This window comes from Rhodamnia argentea, chromosome 3, assembly GCF_020921035.1.
Source record: "Rhodamnia argentea isolate NSW1041297 chromosome 3, ASM2092103v1, whole genome shotgun sequence".
In the NCBI taxonomy this organism is placed as follows: Eukaryota; Viridiplantae; Streptophyta; class Magnoliopsida; order Myrtales; family Myrtaceae; genus Rhodamnia; species Rhodamnia argentea.
The window spans coordinates 7,799,845-7,822,625 of NC_063152.1; the positions used below are offsets into that span (position 1 = coordinate 7,799,845).

General features: G+C 40.0%; 1 protein-coding gene and 1 pseudogene across 1 annotated transcript; both read right to left on the minus strand.

Moving 5' to 3' along the window:
• Positions 1-1,444: 1,444 nt before the first annotated feature.
• Positions 1,445-6,145, minus strand: LOC125312543 (telomerase Cajal body protein 1-like). Its single transcript, XM_048276495.1, has 14 exons — positions 5,882-6,145; positions 5,711-5,773; positions 5,538-5,593; positions 5,278-5,358; positions 5,084-5,157; positions 4,749-4,831; positions 4,366-4,472; positions 3,911-4,053; positions 3,787-3,831; positions 2,935-2,987; positions 2,636-2,720; positions 2,496-2,562; positions 2,276-2,386; positions 1,445-1,742 (listed from the first exon to the last, which is right to left on the minus strand). Exons 1-14 carry the CDS (start codon positions 6,058-6,060, stop codon positions 1,618-1,620), a joined length of 1,272 nt encoding a protein of 423 aa, XP_048132452.1. The 5' UTR covers positions 6,061-6,145; the 3' UTR covers positions 1,445-1,617.
• Positions 6,146-7,591: 1,446 nt separating this feature from the next.
• Positions 7,592-22,384, minus strand: LOC115733313 (annotated as a pseudogene).
• Between the last annotated feature and the right edge of the window lie 397 nt (positions 22,385-22,781).

Here is a 22,781-nt window from a genome sequence, read left to right on the forward strand (position 1 = left end):
GACTCACAAAACTATGGATGACGTAAGACACTCGACTAGTCTCAACAAGAATGGACATTTCTTCGGATTTGATCACTCTGTTACACGAAATTAAAAACCAAACTGTCACTAGACAGTACTATTCCATTGAACTTCGCGCAGCCGACCCAAACACACGCACTTTGCTTCCTGACCACGCACAGCACAAGCAATCACGGTCATGACCGATAGAATCGACGACACCAAGCCAACACACGATCAATCGAGAACTCCATCTGACCCCTCGCACGCACGATTCTCGGACCAAACGAAAGAAACGTGTCCCGATCATTCCTCCGTGTATCACCAAAACAGTCCGAGAACGAACGATCAAAGAGAGAAACACTCTTACGAAGCAGGCACGATCAACGAAAAGTACGAAGAGACAGAAAAGGAGGAAAAAAAAGAGGGGAAAAAGAAGGGGAAAAGGCGGTACCTAAGTTGCAATCGGCGGGGTTGAGAGCCACACGGTGGTCGGGCTTCGACTCCGAGGCGTCGCCGCGTCTCGTCCTCTTGAGGTTTTGCTCGAATTCGTCTTCTCCGGAAGGTTCGCGTTTCAGAGAAGCCATTGCCACCGGGCTCTGAAGTTGAACCACCAGCACCGTCACACAGAGAGAGAGAGAGAGAGAGAGGGGAGGGACATAAACGAAACGTGTCGTCGTGTATATAAAGGGCTCGGAAGCGGAGTGGGACCCACAAGCCAATAAAATATTCCTTTTTTATTTTTACTTTTTTGCCCAAAAAAGTTTACAAGATAGTTGGATTAATTAATTAATTAAGGGGAAAGGGAACATGGAAGAACTAATTGGGCTTTGGCAGGGTTTATAGTTTTCACGATCCGCGTTTAAGGTAAATGGGCTCTTTATTTTTATTTTATTTTATTTTTGGTCGAACAGGTAAATGGACCTCGAGGGCACTTTAGTTCACCTTGACATTTGAAGTCAGATTTTTGTTTCGAACGAGTCGATTTTGGTTAGGTTCAAAGTGAGTCGGTGATGGTTCGCTAGAATCTTTTCGCATGAAAAAAGGAGGCCTGATTTAGGTCGGATACATTTTCGACCCATCTAAACCTAACCCGACCCGACTCGCTAGAGGCGTCAAAGCCCCCCACCAATGAGCTCCTTGGCACACCTGTGCATGAGCAGATACTATTGTCCATGTTGACCCATCACATGATAAGACATGATGCTGACGATTGTAGTCATGTGACGCATTAGAGAATAATAATCATCAATATGCATATCTACGAAAATTAGTCGGATAAACCACGCCAATCAGACGACCAAACACATGTACATTGCCCTAACGAAGAGAGAATCGGTATGCCCACGACATTTTCCCGTGGACCGGTCCATGCTTATCATCATTCATCATACAATAGCTGCATCGAAACAAGCCCCAGTCAAGATCAAGCTCAAAACTCTACTTTGTGCGACTGCCCAAAGCTACGCCACAAATCACCATAACTCGTTACAAATCACGAAAGCTCGACATTGCTGGATCACTGCAGATCATGGATTTGCCTCTGGCATCAATCATTCAATATCTCCGATCCGTGAAAGACATGATATAGATTGACACAAAGTTTTTTAAGAATTCTCAAGAATCCTGTTGCCCCTTTTCATAGGACGCGGCCACAAGATCAGCGCCTCCATCTCCATCATCCACGCTGTAACGTGCGGAATCGAAAGCAAAGCTCCAGATTGAGAGACAGTTCTCATCACCTGCAAAAGACAAGACAATACAATGTAAACCAAGGGCAACAGTAAATTGTTGAGCTGATCAAAGGAGTGCATGCATGCACGGCTGGCAAGAGATATCGACTCTAATCCGTGTAATTAAACATGCAACAAATTTTATCCAAGTACATCATCGAAGAAAAGCAGAACAGTCTATGGCTGTTGAAGCTAGCAAAAAAAAAAAAAACCTTCAAGGTGGCATGATCTTAGCTGGCCGAAGAACTTGAAAAACAAAAGGACATCTTTTCCCCAGGAAAATTCCAAAGATTGGGCCTTTGAAGACCCTCAAGTGGGACTTTGGGGAAAAAAGGGAAGAAGAAGAAGAAAAAAAAACCCAATGGAGGAAGATTTTCTAGGGGACTTTGGGGAAAAATGGGAAGAACAAGATCAAGAACAAACCAAATGGAGGATGACCTTCTAGGGCCCAATATTTTGATTGAATTAGCACAATCACCAAGGCGATCAATCAATAAGCCAAAGTGAAAAGCTTTAACAGGAAAGGTGGACATCTATGATACCCCTCAAATGAAATACTGCATCATCCTCCTCAGGAACCTCAAATCTTCGGTGCCCGGAAGAAGAAGCAGCCATTGGCAGAAACGGATGAAAAGAGAAGCCATTTACTGTATCTGGATTATCACGGAAGACAAGGAAATGTTCATCATCAGGCAAATCAAGTACAACTAAACACAATACGCATAAATGGACAAGAAACCCTTCAATTACAAAGTATCAGACCTGATGCAGCCTGAAAGCCTGAAATCCACTGGCCAGTTTGAAGATCATATATATGAACTAGACCATCCTGATGGCAAAGAGTCAGAAAGAGTAGACTATTGACGATATAGTTCGCTACAAATGCAAAAGCAGCTTGGTACCTGACTGCCTGTACCAAGATATCGACCTAGAGGTTCAACATCAAAGTATATGCGCTGGTTGGTATCTTCAGATGACCGGTACAACCTATACAAACAATTGAGGGACAAAAAAAGTCACTTCAATGATACAGAAAAACAATAATGATAGCAAAAGTGATTACTTGAGGGAAAAAAAATCCGCCTTGGGAGAGGGCATATTAGCAGGAAATATTCTACTTTCTTATCTAAGACCCAACATTTCATTAAAATTCAGTTGCATGGAAAGAGGAGCTTTGCTATCATTAGAAAACAATACTCACTTGTAGACGACATCAACAGCCTTGCGAACATCCCAGCACATAATGAAAGGGTCCTACAAGAAATTTAAGAAGAGACATTGTCAAAGATAGACATGCCTAAAGTAAACAACGCATAAAGAATGTTTACCATGATTCCTGAATGTTATTAAGTCCATCCCAAAACACTACAGTGGTTCTCACACAAATTCAGAATTTAGACTCTGTTTTTTTTTTTTGGTAAGGAGAATTTAGACTCTGTTTGATCGCTGGAAAAAAACAGAATTGAGATGAAATGTTTGTGCATTCATTTGGAGAGTGACTAGAATTAGATATGTTCTATCTTATCCGGCTTCACCAATTGACACACACATCCCAAATCAGCGAGTGCCTGGTTGCTTGGTAGGTCACTGTGTCTGGAAAGAACAGGGCAGGATCATGTACACACACACTCTCTCTCTCTACCAACTGAAAGCACCACCACCATCACCATCACCAACCCCCCCCCCTTCCCCCTAAAAAAAAAAAAAAAAGCCATTCCCTGCCACCTAAGAGGAAAGCTTTCCACATTTAGCTTGTCATTCAAGAAAGTCCAAGACATGAAAAAAGGATATGTTTCCATGATTATCACCATTAGTAGCAGATTAAACAAATTTGCATATCTCAGAGGCAACGACGAATTCAATCACTCATCATCACAAACTAATTGTTCCAACTTTTATCTAATTAATCGATTAAAAAAAAACTCTGGAAATGTGCAAATAAAATGCTTCCATCACACACCATTGCATGAGAGAGAGAAAGAGAGGGAGAATGGTAGAGAGTCATTCTATATATTTTCAAGAAAAGGAAAAGAGAAGGTTTAGAGTATTCTACCTTTCGTCCTCCAGTATATAAGTTTCCATCTTTCGAAAATAACACCTGGAATTGCAAGCTTATCACCTATAATTTCTTGAGAAATAACCATCACATAAGGGAAATCCAACCATCTGGCACTTACATGGGTAACCCCGCCTTGTTGACCATGTAGGATGTATAAGAGTTCCATGTTATCTTCTCTGTAGATTGCAGTAGTCTGGCTGTAGGAGCCAGTTGCCAGCATTCCAGTATGAGCTGGAGAGAAAGCAATGGCAGATATAATACCTGCACAAAAGCAATAGCCAGTAAGATACTAAATTCTTCCCTTTTATCTTGCGATCTCACTATTATCTTGAATCATTATATAATTAACATGGAAATCCAGGGCATTCAGGAGATCTACTATTTCCCTTTACATGCGTCATATATCAGCCCCATGGCAAAATAAACAGAAAAAGTCAGCCTTACAATCCAAAGTATTCCATTGAAGTTAAAATACTCAATTCTTCTCAACTGGAGTTTTTGAATTCCTCTTTTATTTAACTTGTCAGACAAATATAAAGAAACAGCTAAACCAGGACAGGCACAACAATGCACCTGTTTGACCTTCTTTGTTTCCTTGAAGTGTTGAGTGCTTCTCAAAATCTCTACCAGGGTGATGTACGTCAAACACTCTTATGGATTTGTTATATCCAGCAAAGATCCTTCACATGAACAGAGGATGTGGGTTGAAACTTTAATAGACTTAAAATGCTGTAAACGCTGCGTATAGAGAATAGCTCCAACAAACTAAATCATTCTTGATAACCGCAAAAACCACTAAGTAACCAAACACCGACATTTGGAAATTCGGATAGCAGAGCATAACCTACATCACCAAATGCTGATTTCTTTCAATAATGTACAATTTCAAGGGGAATTAGAGTAAACCGTTGACAAGTGGGAATTTAAGAGTCTTCAAAATGGAATGTTAACCTTACTTGTTCCCCGCAGGATTAAATGCAATTGAAAATGCAGCTGTAATTTCATCCACAGCATCATAAGCCCTGTATGTGCAACGTAGCTGCAATGTCAATTGTACGAGTCAATAAAATTTCCTCTTTTTTGTCGAGACAATTGAAACAGAAGTTGTACAAAGAAGATTGTAAAGGAGAAAATGAGGGGTATGCAGACAACAGAGTTGCTACAAAGCATGTCTAAGATGTGTGATAAGCTCAGGGTCCACAACTTCAGTGTACCCCAAAATAACTATATGGCTTCCATAAAGTCTCCCTAGAGTTCTTGAAACCTCTAAACTAAGCTTAACAATTCTGACCTGTCCAGTAGTAGCATCCCAGACATGAATTGGAAGATCACGAGTAGTTGACGCGAATACACAGCTAACTGGGTCTGAAATATGAAAAACTTCCATACTCAATTCTAGCTGTCGCTAATTACCAGAAGAAAATTAACTATAGCTGAAAATATAACCATGTTACGTAAAAGAAGAGTAAAATTTAAAGAGACAACCTGTAGCAGACATGTATGGGTACCAACAGAAATCATAAACCGATTCGCCTTCCGTCACAACATGATTTGCTGTAAAGGAATCTGCAACCAAAGAGAACTACATGAGACATAGACCACCCAATGTCTGGATTTGCTAATATTTGGTTGTAGATATTACTAGCAAAATAGTCTCAGCAGTCCTAAAGCTAACATCTTTTCAAGCTACTTAAATACACAGAAACAATACACATACTAACCCCAAACTCCTAGCGAACGTGTACCTTGATCAACATCAGACGAACTTGCCTTTGCGCTGTCGTCAACCCCATAGTCTGGTCTGATCATGAAACACAGCAATTAAAGTACGACCAACATCGCCACTTCTCGTGAACGACTAAACATAAAAAGGAACAGAAAAATCAGCAAGCACCACCATCGTCCCAAACAAACTTACAAAGTGAACACACGAAGTGTATTGTCCTCTGAACTACTGAGAAAGCAAGTCCCATCACGTGACCTAACGAAAGCCCAAAAAAGAAGAGGCAATCATCGCTCCAAAAGCCACACCACTACTCAGAATGCGGACAGCCAAACATCCATCAAGGGAAAACGAAAAATTACGCACCATTTGACGCCTTTAAGAAAGTTGTTCGGCTTCTGGTCAGTTCTGAACTGTTTGTGGAAATGATAGGCTCTTTGAGGAGGGACATCGAACCGAATGGCGGGCCATGAGTAGTCTTGATGAGCGGCCACTGTGGGTTCGTCGAGCGGGCTCAGTTGACGCTGCTCTTCTTCTTCAACCATCCTCGTGAGAGAGAAAAGAGTGCGTGCTGGAGAGCTTCGAGCACGAGCAGTGAGAAATTTCTTGAGGGGTCGCCGGGGAGTTGAAATCTGATTTTTCCATCAAGTGTATAGGCCGCCAATGGGCCAAAAAGAAGGGCAACTGGGCAAGTAATAAGGCAGCTTTTATGTGGCCAGTTTTCTCTAAAGTTAATAAGAGAAAAAGCCATCAAAAATCCTAAACTATGTCCATTGTAATATATTTGTCCCAAACTTTTCTTTATGACATAAAAAACCCTAAACTTGTATTCATGTGACATATTTACTCCAAATTTTTACCCGTGCGACACATTTATCCCAAACTTTTTGTTATGACACCAAAAACTCCAAACTTGTAAGCATATAACACATTTATCTCAAATTTTGAGGTAAATGAGTTATACGGATATAAATTTAGGATTATTGATGTCATAAAAAAATAATTTAGTATAAATATGTCACATTGGTATAAATTTAGGGTTTTCGGTGTCGTAAGGAAAAATTTGGGATAAATGTGTCACATGAGTAAAAGTTTGAAATTTTTGATGTCACAAAAAAAAATTAAGGTAAATGTGTTATAGTTGGCATAGTTTAGGTAAAAGTATATGCAAGTAAAATAGGGTCTAAAATAAATAAAAAAAAATAGGGTGTAAAATTTCGACCAAACAAAAAACATAGGGTCTAAAATTTCGAATGAAACCGTAGCTGGAATTAAGGTATTTTCTTTGGAACCTAAAATGGTAATGTTAAAAGTCACGTCTTACTTCTTTTTGGGTAGCAAAGGAGCACTTCAAGTTTTGCCATTTGAAATCAAACGCAATCGAAGGAGCTACTTGCTTTGCTTATTCATAAATTTGCGAGCACCGCAAGGAGTTGTTGCTTCACTTGAAAACAAGGAGTTGTGTTGAAACTAAAATCAAATTGTAACGATGTCTATATAGTTAAGCACAAATGTGTGAAATAAAATGCATATTATGATACTCGGGATTTCGCCCCGACCTTCCGACAATGCACATAAATAAGGAAAAATTCCAATTAGGAGCCTACGGTGCCCTTATTTCTTAAATAATGGGTTGAAATGAATTTTGCTTTAAATAAGAGCCCGAATCGGCCATTATCTCAAATAAAAGCCTAAAGTGCCCATATCGATCTTAAAGAAGAGCTTGACTTGGCTGGCCAAAGGGCAATTTCGTCTTTTTAATTCTTTTTTTTTTCTATTTTTCTACTTTTCGTTTTCTTTTTTCCTCCTCCAGCCACTGTCGGGCCGGTGGAAGTTGCCGGACTGAGGTGAGGTTTGCCCTCGCCCGGGCGAGCGAGGGCGAACCACGACAAATCCGGCGAGGAGCATACTCGGAGTTTTCGGCAATCGGCTCATCGCCGATGGATCCTGTCCCTTCTTAGGAAAGGCATGCTCGGGAACTATTCTACTTTCTCATCGAAAGACTCAACATTTCAATAAGAATATGTCATCCAATTGGATGGAAATAGAAGCTTTGCTATCCCTAGAAAACAACACTCAATTGTACACAACATCCACAGCCTCGCGAACACCCCAGCACATGATGAAAGGGTCCTACAAGAAATTTAAGAAGAGACATTGTCGGAGACAAACACGCCTAATGTAGAAATAACGCTTAATGAATGTTTGCTCATGATTCGTGAATGTTAAGTCCATCCAAAATGCTCCAGTGGTTTTTCTCACAAATTGGGAACTTAACACCGTGTTTGATCACGAGATGAAGACAGAATTGACACGAAAATACTGTTCCATTCAACTTGGAGAGTTAGTACATGTAAGAATTAGAAGTGTTCTCCTATCTTATCCGGGTTCATATCCCATGTTAGTTAGTGTCTTGTCACTTGTTAGGTCACCGTGTCCGGAAAGAACTGGGCAGAGGATCATGCACACCCTTTTCCGCTTCCGCCACAATCCCCACCGTCAACTCAAACCCCAAAGCAAATTCCCTTCCACCTTAGAGAAAAGCTTTCCACGTTTATCTTGTCCTTTGTTGTTGGGACTTTATATCCGGCTCGATATTTGTGTATATCCAATCTGATGGGACTTTGCATTACGCCAAAGAACATTCAAGCAAAGTCGAAGACGTGAAAAGAAAAAAAAAATGATATCTTCCCATGATAATCACTATTAGAAGCAGACGGAATAAATTCGCATACCTTAGAGGCAACGATGAATTCAATCACTCAACATCACAAAGTAATTTTCTCCAACTTTTATCCGATTAATTGACAACAAAAACTCTGGAAATGTCCAATTAAAATGTTACCATCACACGCCATTGCATGGGAGAGAGGGAGAGAGACTAGTAGAGAGTCATTGTATTTAGGGATGAGCAAAAAAGACCGCCCGGACCGGGATTGCCCGGACCGGACCGGGACCGATGCTCCGGTTCCCGATTTTAGGGGGATTCGGTCCGGTTCCCGATTCCTAAAAGTGGAATCGGTGACCGGGCGGTCCGGTTACCGGTTCCGGGGCCTAGGACCGAATCGGATCGCTCGGACCGGACCGGTCCTTTTTAATTTTTTTTTTTTAAAAAAAACCTAACGTTTACTTGTTGTTTAGGTTTATGTCATTTAGGGTTCGATCCAGAGCTGCCAATTGAAGAGGCCTTGACTTCACCGAGCTCGTGGTACACCGACCCTTGTTTCCTCGACCTCGATCGCGTCTTCTATCAAAGTGTGTATCCACTTTTCGGAACCGCGGACCGAAAATCCTTAGAACCACCGTCGGTTTGGTCCGGTTCCCGGTTCCGAGGGTGGCCGGTCCGGTCCGTGGTTACGAAAAGTGGGAATCGGGACCACCGGTCCGGTTCCCGATTTTTTATGGGAACCGGACCGAACCGGGAACCGCTCATCCCTAATTGTATTTGTTCCCAAGGACAGGAAAAGAGAAGGTTTAGAGCATTCAACCTTTCGTCCATCTTTCGAAAATAACACCAGGAATTGCAAGCTTATCACCTATAATTTCTTGAGAAATAACCATCACATGGGTAACCCCATCTTGTTGACCATGCAAGATGTATAAGAGTTCCATGTTATCTTCTCCGTCGATTGCAGTAGTCCGGCTTTAGGAAGGGAACGAGGTATCTTGTGATCGTGAGTTGGAGAGAAAGCAATGGCAGATATCATACCCGCATAAAAGCAATAGAGGGTAAGATACTAAATTCTTCCCTGGTATCTTGTGATCGTGATGTTATCTTGGATGACAATACGCATGGAAATCCAAAACATTGAGGAGATCTGTTATCTTACTTTGCATGCAAAATAAAACAGAAAAACTCGGCCGTCCAACCTTCTTTGTTTCCTTGAAGTTTTGGGTGCTTCTCAAAATCCCAACCAGGACGATGTAAGTCAAACACTCTAATGGATTTGTTATAAGCAGCAAAGATTCTACACATGAACAGGGGATGCGGGTCGAAACTTTATTAGACTTGAAATGCTATAAACCCTAGGTAAAGAGACTAGCTCCAACATACGAAATCGTTTATGATAACAACAAAAACAACTAAGCAACCAACCTCGGACATTCTGAAATTCTGGTGGAGTATAACCAAAATCACCAAATGCTGATTTCTTTCAACAATAGAAGGTAAAAAGTAATGTACGAATTCAAAAGAAAGTTTCAAGAAGAATTAGAATGGACCTTTAACACGAGGAAATTAAGAGTCTTCAAAATTGAATGTTAACCTTACTTGTTCCCCCCAGAATTGCAATTGAAAATGCAAAGGGATATGCAGATGACAGAGTTACTACGAAGCATTTCTAAGATGTGTGATTAGCTCGGACTCCACAACTATATAGCTCAAAAGATAAGGCTTTCTCGCACACTTATGCTACATAGGTGTAGAAGGGCATCGAGCACGAGCTGTGATAGTTTTCTTGAGTTTTGGCTTCGTCGAACCTTCCCTCTTTTGAGTTCGTTAAAGAGCACTGAAATAAAATGGGAATAAATGATAATAAACTAAACTCGAAATTAAGGCTCTATTTATTTCATGAAAAATAAATAATTTTAAAATTATTTTTCCCAAAATGATATTTTTTATTGCTTACAAAAACTAATGAACATAAATTATTTTCATCGTTTACACAAATACTTAGATATAAATTTCTATCGGTAATGAAAATATTTTTCATTGACCGTTTATTTCAAATGATACATGCAATTATTTTTTGAATTTTTTTTCCAAATCACTCATTTTTTGCGAAACAAATGGAGTCTAATATTGAGTAGATAATTTCTTAATAACATCACCAAGCTTAAATTTTTTTAATCATTCTTAATTATATGTTAAATCCTAATATCATATAATATTGCATTGTTTTCTATTCATATTATGCTAAAGATCATAAATCATAGAAAAATTGACTATTTTAGAACAAGAATACATAGTTACAGGTTATGGATTATTAACAGTTTTTGAAATGAATTGTAATTATTAGTTATGATAACATCACTTTAATTTATTATGATAATTAATACCATGATTATTTAAGTTTGAAATTGAGTTATCTTACGATTGAAATTCTATTTAACTCAATAATCTAATATTTGAGAAATTAATTCTAGTACGGTTTGCTTATATACTGAGCATTACGCTTCATTCAATATAAATGACATCTCCGTGAAGAGTAGAAAAATCACTTAATATTTCTGCTTATGATTAGAATCTTAAACTAAAAAGATATGAAAAAACCTAATTCATCATTGGACATTACATATTTAAGTACTTAAAATGTTTCAAGTGTTTCATATTAAATAAATAATCATAGAACACGCAAGACTAAAGAAACTTAAAATTTTGTGAGTAAAAAATTATTAAAAATTGAAGCAATCGAAATCTGCTTTTTCAACAAGTGATAAGCAATCGACCCAAAAAAAAAAGTGATAAGCTGCTAATGGGCAAATAATAAGCTGCTTTAATGTCCTTAATTTATATTAAATTACATATTCACAAGTTTAAGCTGCTTAAATAGGCATTAACTATGTTTTACCTTAAAAAATTAGCTTCATAATCATATAAGATACTTCTTTTTTAAGATAATTACCGGACAAGTCCTAAAAATTTGCTATCACAATTAGCTTGAATCACAAAGCTTACATTGCATGCATGCAAGTCCTCAAACATGCACCTTCGATGCACCTGAAGAGCAAATTAGGCACACGTTAAAAAACCTAATATTGTCCCACTTACATGTAACTTTACCGTCAAAGTGTGCATACAAATGAGCGGTGTAGTGCCCATTAGGTCAACGAGAAACCCGGTTGAAACGATAAACAAAGATAACCTCTGCATTTTGGGAAGCTCTTCGACAAGTGAGCACATTCTGGTTCATGCCATATAGTTTCGATAGATCAGCGGCTTGAAGATGCTTTTGTACATGTCGGGTCAACCGAGCCTTGATAACCAACTCCTCCAGCACGAGTGCATTTCCAAGAAGAAACTTAATCAAGGCGAGCAAATGATTCGACCCTAAACGATTGGCTTCATAACCGATGATCTCAACTCTCTTGAGATGTTTCGCCAAACATTCAAAGTTCCCCTTCCTTGAGCACAAATAATCTTCTCCGTTGAAGTTAAAACGTCCTCTAGATTCGTCATCAAGCCCAAACTGCACATGAATAGTGAATACCCCATTTAAGAAACTCACTTCGCATTAGATGTGGGTCCATGAGGAAAAGAAAATTCACTGTCTCGCTAAAATTTCAAACAAACAACCTTTATTTGTCCACTGCAAATGGTAGTTTGTTTTACTTTATATGAGGTCTTAATCAATTTGAACTCTTAAACTCGCCCACACAATACAATATATTCTCTTTCTAGCTGCTCATTGCTGACCTATTAGTTCAAGATCCAAACCTACATGGCAGCAATAGAACCTCCAGTACAGCACTACAGTTACTTTGAAGACATGAACTAAAACGGGTGCACATATGTTGAGTGCACTGACCAAAGTTACGGGCAATTTTCAATTGCCAAAACAAATAAGATTTTGGATTTGATAATCTTCATGTGCTTCTGAAGTTTTAACTCACATTTGTGCGAAATAAAAGTCAGCTCAAGAAGTGAAATGAAAATATCATAGCGAATGAACGAACCTTAAACAGGGTGTAGCCATCCAGGCATACGAGTAAATTTTCCAGGCATGGTGAACTATGTAGCAAGTGTGCTATCCAAGGGAAGTCCCAATGAGTAACGGGCGCATGCAGTGTCAAATTCTGACATTTTGACAATGGAAATGGCACTCCTTCCATCTCCCAAGGAGACAAAATCTAAGTACATTGAGCGAGCAAAATAGAAAAATTTTGATTATTATTTCTTTTCCTGTTCAGGACGAATAAAGACTAACAAAATTTACAGTCCATCCAAATACTTTATCCCTTGACCCTGTAGGTCGCTCTAGTGGGGCAACGTACATTACTAAAACAGTGCTAATCACGGATCCCATTCAAGGTAAAAAAAACCGAGCTCGTACCTGGAAACACCGGCCGCAGGTGGCAATCGTAGGAACTCCCCGCAGCTTCTCCAGGAGTCCCTTTAAAAGATCCAGCATCCTCTCTCCACGAGACATAAGAAAATATAAGTTGGCTTCCACCAAAGAAGAAACATTGTCAAGTCTGAACATGGGATCATTAGGCAAAAACCCTGATATCCACAGTGACAGCAGATAAGGGGCCCAAATTGTCTCCACTTTACAGGTCATGGGGTAGACGAGTATCAATTTTTTCACACTCATTGAATCTATTCTGATGTTCTTCACGCCCTTGCACATGTGCAGCTCAAGGGACTCTAAAACCGGACTTCCCCTAACAATTTCCTCTAGGATATGATCACTCAACTCCGCAAATGACATCGACAAGACCTTAAGACGAGGCCACCTAACAGTAGTGCCCAGCGAAAAGCGGCACTTTCTGAATTCCAGGCGTACCATCCAACTCAAGTGACACACGAACTGCGGCAATGCGTACGAGAACAATGGCGTAGCAGCCGGCAACAGGCGGAGATCCTCCACGCGGCGTGCTGCCGCGAAGCGGAACCAGGAGTCGAACTTGGGTGAGTTGACCCCGTCGCACATGACGTGGAATCTCTTCACGGTCGGGGAGGTGCTCTGAAGCAGGACGCTGTCGACAAAGGACGAGAAGTCCCTGGAACTGTGAGGCAGGTCATTACCAATCCCATCATTGAAGATGAGGTCGGTGGTAGAGGTCCAAGTGGACTGCCACCGCTTGGAGAGGATGCTGGTCTTGACTACATCTCGGAGGGTCAGGAACGAGAAGATGTGGTGGATCACGTCGTCTGGCAAGGCACTGATGTCATCCCTAGGGCTCAAAGGAGGAGGAGGTGGGATTCGTCCTGTACGATTTGGCCGGTCGCCGGGGGATTTGCAGTGGATGGCGCCGTGGACGGAGGTCTCCACCATGGTCTATAAATCCTAGGGTTTCTATCCCGAGCTTCGGAGGCTTTTGACTTTGGTGTTTTATATTTAAATGGCATAATTTTTTTTTTTTGTTGGGTGTATTTTTTATTTTTCAATATATATAAGAATTTCGTTTGGGGTGACCAAGCAAGTGCTCAATGGTCAAGCAATTTTCCTACGAAAAACGGTGAAATTTTGATTCTTTTAGGCTCTGTTTAATTCTTTTAAGTCTAGCCGATCTTATATGGTCACGGGCTGACAAGCTCTCGCTCGCTCTCGTCTCCTTCAATCTCTCACCTGCTCATGCCCTCTCTCACTCGGTGGCTCCCTCCGGCGACGATCCCTTGCTCTCTCACCCCAGCCGTGTGGAAGGAAGGAGGAGCACAAAGCAATGGGCCGGTGATATTCCTACGGTAGTTTCGGGCGTAGGATCGAGGTAAGTCTTGAGTCTTGCAGTAGTTCCGCGATTTGCTTGTGTTCATGTGGATGGAAGGACGAGCTAGCAGCGGCACGGTGGTTTGGTCTCGTGGTGGGCCTCTTGCGTGGGAGTTCGAGCGAGTAGATTTCTAATTCGTTTTGACTCTCGGATCGGGGGTTACGGCTTGCATATTGCCAATGCTCTTTGCATGTTACTTTTGTTGGTTTGCTTGATATCCTAGAGTGTCGGGTGAGTGAAATTGAGACAGGCAGAAAGCGGTGGGGCTGTCACGAAATGAAAACGAAGAAGAGGAAGAAGAAAAGAAGAAGAGGAAGAGGAGATGGTGGCTTGTAGGTTCCTTTGCCACATGGGGAGGGAGGTGTCGTCCATGGAAGAAGAGAGAGGGGGTGAGGTGTCATTTTCACTCAGTCGGGTTCCAATTTCACATATTTTTAACTCTATGCGGTCCAAATTATACCGTAGTGTATCCTCAAAAAGATCGATTTTACTATAGACTTGAGACCAATAAGTAATAATCCACTCATAACTTAAGTTGGTGGAAAAATCGAGTCGTTTCAGTACATGTCTTGTTTAAATATTCATCAATTGGAATCATATTTACATTAACCTTACTTTGATTTTTTTTTTTTCGAAATAGATACGGTAGTTATAAATAGATAGTGCTCTTATACAAAACAAATAAAATTTTCTCACTTTCACCTGCCTCCGGATGAATTTTTTATAACGAAGGACAGGAATTCAAAAGAAAAAGAATTCACATTTTTTTAATTCTTTGGATTAAAAATTAGAATATTAAAAAAAATTCGAAAAGGAAATCGATTTTTTTATATTTTATATAAAAAATTATTTTATTCTAATTTTAATATACTAGTTAACTAAACTATTCTAGTAGTTATAATAAACTATAATATTAGTTATGTTAGGGCTTATGGACTCGAACTATAGACCTTCACGATAAAACAAATCAAACTGATTATTATCAAAATGATTCGAACTGTTTCAAAGACTCAACATGCCTCTCTTTTTTCTTTTTTGTTTGCATTGGGTTAATATCAATTAGTCCACTATCTTTTTTCTTGCCGATAAAGAGATGGCTCCTTGCTTTGAATCATGATTTTGGTTTCAACTCATGAGCACTACCAGAGCGTTTCAAAGAAGGGTTATTTTGATGTGGGTTTGCTTCTTGCCAAGATTAACCTAGATAAGGAGATTTTTAGGGGATTTTTTATCCTATTAATTTACCATAATCAGTAGGGAGATTTCATCCGTTGTCCGCTCTTTCCAGTATTTGACGTACCACAAAAATGAAATTAGGAATATCGAATCTATATCAAACAAAGTTTGGAGTTTTGAAGTCAAGGCATGCATTGTTATTTTACACATTGTGGTTAGTAACATTGGTAAATTAATTTAAGATAAGGAAAGAGAGGGATTCAAACTACGCCTTGCACCACTCGGCCAACTCTCCTGCAAAGGCTATGATGATCATATCCTACAAAAAGGGCACATAGTTCAATGAATGATGGCGGACATCATAATTCATCTTCATCAAAGTTATAAAATGGAGGAAATCTATGGGGCAATTGGCTTCCCATAGAGGATATCTCTTATCCTAAACCTCTTCATTATGGCCGAGGCCCACGGGCCAGAACCATTTTTACCAAGGCAGAGAAGGCTCGGATGGATCGTCTTGCCAGTTTAAGCATCTTAGCGCACAAAGTCAAAAACAAAAAAGGAGGTCGGCGGCAATAGTCAGCTGGATCGCCGCCGCTTTGATAGGACGTAGTGTCTTAAAAGTGTCTTCAATGCGGCAAGAAGGATAGATGTGGCGGCTTATGGCTTCGCGCAAGGTGTCGTTGAAATCATGGAGATAAAATTGTCAAGGTTCCTACTGCGTTTCGTTTCGAAGGAGAAGGTTCGCTTTGTTTTGCAAGATTCGGTGGTTTCGCCATGAAAATTTGCATTGGATTATGCCGTGGGCAGAGCTCTCGGCCATGAATTTCACTTCCCAGGTTTCTATGAGTCCTGCCACCAAAACAGCTTTGAAAAAAAGGACGCCTCTTTGAAAGAATGATTGAAGATGACTTCAGCATTTTGGGAACCTCTTGGATAGCTAAGCACATTTTGGCGTTCGCCAAGTAGTTCCCCAAGAACAGCGGCTTCATGGTGTCTTAGTCCATAATGCGCGGGCAATTCAGCCTTGATAATCAACTTCTCCAGAACAAGTGCTTCCTCAAGAAGAAACTTAATCAGTGCGAGCAGATGTTTCGACCGAAAGCAATTAGCTCCAAAGCCGATTATCTCAACTCTCTTGAGATGTTTCGCCAGACATTCAAAGTTTCCCTTCCTTGAGCACAAAAAATCTTCTTCCTCGAAGTTAAAATCGTCTTTGGATTCATGTAGCTCAAACTGCACATGAATACCCCATGTAAGAAATTTTGCACTAGATGTGGGTCCGCAAGGATAAAATAAAAAAAATTCAACGGCTCACTAAAATATCACACTGCAGTTACTTTAGCTGCACAGATGTTATGTAGACTGACCGAAGTTACAGGCAATTTTCAATTGCTAAAACAAGGGTTTGAAGTTGATCATCTTCATGTGCTTCTAAAGCTTTAATTCACTGTTTAAACATTTGTGCAAAAGAAAATTCAGCACAAGAAGCAAGATGAAAGTTTCTAAAGCTTTAATTCACTGTTTAAACATTTGTGCAAAAGAAAATTCAGCACAAGAAGCAAGATGAAAGTTTCATAGCAAAGGAACAAACCAGCACGTTGCTGCGGCCAGCCAGGCGTATGACGAATTTTTCAAGGCACGGTGAACTTCGTAGCAGGTGTGCTATCCCAGGAAGTTCCCAACGAGAAACTGGTGCAAGTAGTGTCAAATTCTGACATTTTGACAATGGAGATGGCACTCCTCCCATCTCCCAAAGGGACAGAATCTAAGCACATTGAGCAAGCAACATAGAAAATTTTGACTATACTTTCTTTCCTGTTATAAGATGAATGAAGACTAACAAAAATTAAAGTCCATCCAAATACCTTACACCCTGACTCTGTCTCCCACGAGTTCACAATAATACATCTTGATGGAAGACTAGAATGCCACGGAGAGCTGTAGTTGCTCAACCGGGGCAACAAACAGCACTACAACGGTGCTCATCACCGACCGCATTCAACACGAGCAAGTCTTATAAAGGTAAAAATACTGAGCTCGTACCCGCAAACATGGACAGCCGATGGCGATTGTGGGAACTCCGTGCAGCTTCTCACAGAGTCCCTTGAAAACGTCACAGGGCATCCTACTCACAGGAGACTCGAGAAAATATAACTTGGCTTCGACCAAAGATGATACATCCTCAAGTATAAGCACGGAATGATTAGGCCAATACCCTGATACCCGCAGCAGCAGCAGCAAATGCGGAGCCCAGAGTTTCTCCATGTTCAAGTACTCTACAATGTCGCGGCGGAAGAGTACCAACTCTTTCACACTCGTCGAATCTATTCTAATGTTCTTCAACCCCCCCGCCATACTCCAACTCGAGGGACTCTAAAACAGGGCTTCCCCTGAGAATTCCTTCCAAAATATCATCACTCAACTCAGCGTATTTTATAGACAATACCTTAAGGCAAGGCCACCTGATATTAGTACCCGACGAAAAACAGCAGAAACGGACTTCCAGACGTACCAACTCAAGCAACACACGAACCGCGGCAGCGTGTACGAGAATAGTGAATCGCTCAGCCACAGGCAGAGATCCTCCACGCGGCGTGCCTCCGCAAAGCGGAGCCAGAAGTCAAGCTTGGGGGAGTTGGCCGCGTCGCACTCAAAGCTGATGACGTGGAACCTCTTCACCGTCGTGGATAATAATCCTTTCAAGTTGAAACACTCAATTTGTCTCCACTGCAGTTCCTCTAAATCCTATTTTATTTAACTTGTTTGACAAACATACAAAAATAGCTAAATCAAGACAAGCACAACAATGCACCTGTTTGATCTTCTTTGTCTCCTTGAAGTGTTGAGTGCTTCTCAAAATCTCTACTAGGGCGATGTACATCAAACACTCTTATGGATTTGTCATATCCAGCAAAGTTCCTACACACGAACAAAGGATGTAGGTTGAAACATTTATAGACTTAAAATGCAATAAACCTACGTAAAGAGAATAGCTCCAACAAACTAAATCATTTATCATAACCGAAAAAACCACTAAGCAACCATACACCGACATTCTGAAATTTGGGTAGCAAACAATAACATACATCACCAAATGCTGATTTCTTTCAACAATAGTAGGTAAAGTATCGTACAATTTCCAACAAAAATTTCGAGGCGAAGTAGAGTGGACCGTTGACATAAGGGAATTTAAGAGTCTTCAAAATTGAATGTTAACCTTACTTTTTCCCTGCAGGATTAAATGTATTTGAAAATGCAGCTGTAATTTCATCCACAGCATCAAAAGCACTGTATGTGCAATGTAGCTGCAATGTCAAGTCCACAAGTCAATAAAATTTCCTTGTTTCTTTTCAAAACAATTAAAAATGAAGCTGCATTCAGAAGATTGTAAAGGAGAAGCTAAGGGGTATGCAGACAACAGAGTTGCTGTAAAGCATGACTAAGATGTGTGATAAGCTCAGGGTCTACAACTTCAGTGTACCTGAAACAATTATATGGCTTCCATAAAGTCTTCCTAGAGTTCTTGAAACCTCTAAACTAAACAATTCTGACCTGTCCAGTAGTAGCGTCCCAGGCATGAATCGGATGATCACGAGTAGGTGAAGCAAATACACAGCTGACTGGGTCTGAAACATGAAAATCTTCCACAATCAATTCTAGCTCTCGCTAATTATCAGAAGAGAAATACTATAGCTGAAAAAAAATAAAAAACCATCATACAGTAAAGAGAAAAGAGTGAAATTTAACGGGACGACCTGTAGCGGACATATGGATGCCAACAGAACTCATAAACCGATTCCCCTTCTGTGACAACAAGATTGGCTGGAAAAGAATCTGCAACCACATAGACATAAACCACCCAGTATTGCATTTTGCGAATATTTGGTTGTAGATATTACTCGCAGATAGTCTCAGCAGTCCCAAAGCTAACATCTTTTCAAGCTACTTAAATACACAGAACAAAAAAAATACACATTCTACGAGAGCACAAAACGCCTTAAGAACCTGTACCTTGATCAACATCAGACGAATTTGCATTTGCGCTTTCGTCACCCCCAGTCTGGTCTGATCATGAAACAGAGCAATTAAAGTACAACCAACATCGCCACATCTCGTGAACGAATAAAACATAAAAGGAACAGAAAAATCAGCAAGCACCACCATTGTCCTCAAACAAACCTACAATGTGAACACGCGAAGTGTATTGTCCTCTGCACTACTAAGAAAGCACGTCCCATCAGGTGACCTAACAAAAGCCCAACAAGAGAGAGGGAAAAAAAAAAAAAAAGCAATCATCGCTCCGAAAGCCACACCCACTGCTAAGAAAACGAACAGCCAAACACCCATCAAGGGAAAACCAAAGGTTACGCACCATTTGACGCCTTTAAGAAAGTTGTTCGGCTTCTGGTCAATTCTGAACTGTTTGTGGAAATGATGGGCCCTCTGAGGAGGGACATCGAACCGTATGGCCGGCCATGATGAGTGGCCTCTGTGGGTTCGTTGAGAGGGCTCTGTTGACGCTGCTCTTCTTCTTCAACCATCCTTGTGGGAGGGAGAGCGTGTGTTGAACAGCGTCCAGCACCAGCTGGGAGGCTTTTCTTCAGACGTCGCCGGGGAGTTTTGGCTCCGTCGACCCTTCCCACTTTTGAGTTCGGCAAAAGGAAAAAGCAAAGCTCTCACCTTTCGATTTTGCGAAATGAAATAATAATTTCATGAATATAAACCAAACTCGAAATAAAGAAAAAATTTCAAAAAAGGGCCCAACTGCCTTTATTTGACGTGAAGTGGATATTATTTAAAGATCTGAAGTGTCTTCATTGTGTAAAAAAAAAAAACCTAAAGTATAGATTGTTTCAAATAAAAACATGAAGTGACTATATTAGTCTAAAAAAAGAGCTTGAGTCACTTCGGTTAGAGGCATTTTAGTCATTTACTATTTTAAACTTATTTTTTCCTTTTTTGCTTTCTTAGAGATTTTGAAAAAAAAAGAAAAGTAAAAAACAAAACACACGCGAAGGACTGACCTCCTTTAAAACAATCATAACCACTTCATATCCTTTTTTGGGACAATGATGGCACTTCAAGCCCTTATTTGAAATAAAGTCCACTTCAGGCCCTTATGTGAGAAAATAAGGACATTTGGGGCTTTTTTTGAATTTTTACCCTAAATAAGTGAAGTTCAATTCATCTTAATCATATAATGATTAAATCCTAATATCATATAATATGGCATCAATTTCTATCCATGTTATGTTAAATATTATAAATCATAGGTAACTTGACATTTGTCGAACAATAATTCACAGTTACATTTCATGGACTATTAACTGTTTTTGAAATGAATTGTAATTATCAAAAATTATAAAATTTCTTTAATTAATTATGATAATTAATATCTTGATTAGTTAAGTTTGAGAATGGATTTATATTACAGTTTAAGTTTCATCTAATTCCGTTATTTTATATTTGAGAATTTAATTCTAGTATGGTTGACCATATACATAGCAACGCACTTCATTTTATTTAACTCACTTGTTTGCGAAGCATAAAAAAATCACTCAATATTTTTTGTCTCTAATTTTTCTTTGTAATCTAAAACTAAAAAAAATATGAAAAAATAATATATGATTCAATATTACATTATTTAAAACAGAGCAATTGTTTAGACTACTTCTTCACAACTTTGGCTAAGGTGCTTACCGATGGATATAGGAAGTGCCCATTATGGTGCTACTCCGCTCTTTTGGAGAGAATCTTAATGTTATTCAGATAACTCAAGATTTTATTTTTCATGAGGGTACTAAATATATTGAGATTGAGTGACATTTTATTCGTAAACATATCCATAGTGGTATAATCATTGTTCTTTCCATCTCCGTAGTGGATTAACTAGCAGATACTTTCACTAAAGCAAATCCACCTGGCCGTTTAGATTTAGTCTCAAAATTACCATATTAAATTTGAGGTGGAATGTTAATGTAAATTGTATATAGTGTTAGTTCGCCGTAATAGCGTTTGTAATAGTCCCATGTAGGTTCTAAGTTTTTTGGCCTCCTGCTTCTTGTGTTCTAGAAATAGAGCGAGCAACTCTTGACTCAGTCTCTTTGCCAATGAAATCATAAATCATTCCACGAATTATAAGAAAAAAATTATTCTCTCTTAATAAATTTTCTAAGGGAGTACAATTTCTTGCTTAGGAGTTCTGAGAAAGGTAGCGTGGTAATTTTTCCTTTTGATAGCAAAGAGGGGTGGAGTGGTGATTAAGCAAGCAAGCAAAGGGACGTCCTAAATGTTCCTAAACGTTTCAAGCTTTTCAAATTAATGGGTGACGACGTCATTGCTTTAAAAGAGACGTCCTCTTCCATATGATTGGCTCTATAAGTTGTGGCCGCCATCGTACTTACATTCTACTACAGTTCTTCTTTTCTTAAAGTTTGAATCTCTTTCCGTTACCACAGAATGTCTTCAACCTCTTCTTAGGTTTCTGATGCAACCTCCTTCATCAATGAGTTCCGTATCCTTTGCAAAGAGCTCATCTCTCATCTAAATTCCACTTATGATTTACGTGGCGGGGACTCGGCCCGAGGTGTTGGTAGACATTCAGGTCTTGTTGCAAAGTGGCGAACCAACATCATCCTTTCCGAGTAGATTAGGACCAGGTGTTAATCACGGAAGAAATTCAACACAAGTACGCCTCATAAAGCGTAAAAACACTGAGCTCCTACCTACAAACACCGACTGCCAATAGAGCTAACGGTGATTGTAGTAACTCCGCGCATCTTCTCATCAAATCCCTTAGAAAAAGTCGAAGAGCATGCTATTGTCACTGCACACGACAAAATCTAACTTGGCTTCCGCCAAAGAAGATATGTCGTAAAGTCTGAACACATAATCATGAAACCAGCACCCTTCTATTCGTAGTGACACCTAATAGCAGTACCCAACAGAAAACAACACTTTATGACTTCCAGGCGTACCAACCAACTTAGGCAATGGAAGAACTGCAGTAGTGAACAGGCGGAGCTCCTCCACACGGCACCCCGCCGCGAAGCTTAGCCAGAGGTCGAGCTTGGGGCAGTTGGCCTCTGCGCACTCAAAGCCGATGATGTGTAATTTCTTCACCGTGGGACGAGGTGCACTGGCTCAGGACGCTGTCCATGAGGGACCGGGAAGTCCAAGGGTTTACGAGGCTTGTCTCCATTGAAGATGTTGGGTTTATGGGTGGCCCATCCGTGTGGACTAACCCAGTGCATTATCCATTATGCATAACTATCGTTTTTAAACGTGATATCTAATCACGTTCTTTTATCACGTAAAATAATTCTGGTGATCTTAAGAACATCATCTTTCTCAAAGAAGATATTACGTGTGTCGTTCTCACTGTGAAGACAAAGAATAAAAAAAAGAAAAAAAATGACCTCTCTCTCTCTCTCTCTCTCTCTCTCTCTCTCTCTCTCTCTCTGAATGTCAAATCGGTGAGCTCTCTCTCTACATCGGGAACACTTAATATGTGAAACAAGAAAGTATGTTCGTAATCATAATATACGCTTTTGATCAGTGATTCAAGACTTCCTAAGCATGTTAATTCCGCAATCCGTACTTATGGAGTTAGGGATTGGTTGCCGTCATTGGTATCAAAGCGTGTTGTTCTTGCTTT

Coding starts and splice junctions, on each gene's coding strand:
- LOC125312543 (XM_048276495.1), bottom strand. CDS start 6,060: ATGGTTGAAGAAGAAGAGCAGCGTCAACTGAGCCCGCTCGACGAACCC. Junction 5,158..5,277: donor CCCATACATGTCTGCTACAG/GTTGTCTCTTTA, acceptor TTCATATTTCAG/ACCCAGTTAGCTGTGTATTC. Junction 2,563..2,635: donor ATCTTGGTACAGGCAGTCAG/GTACCAAGCTGC, acceptor CTTTGCCATCAG/GATGGTCTAGTTCATATATA.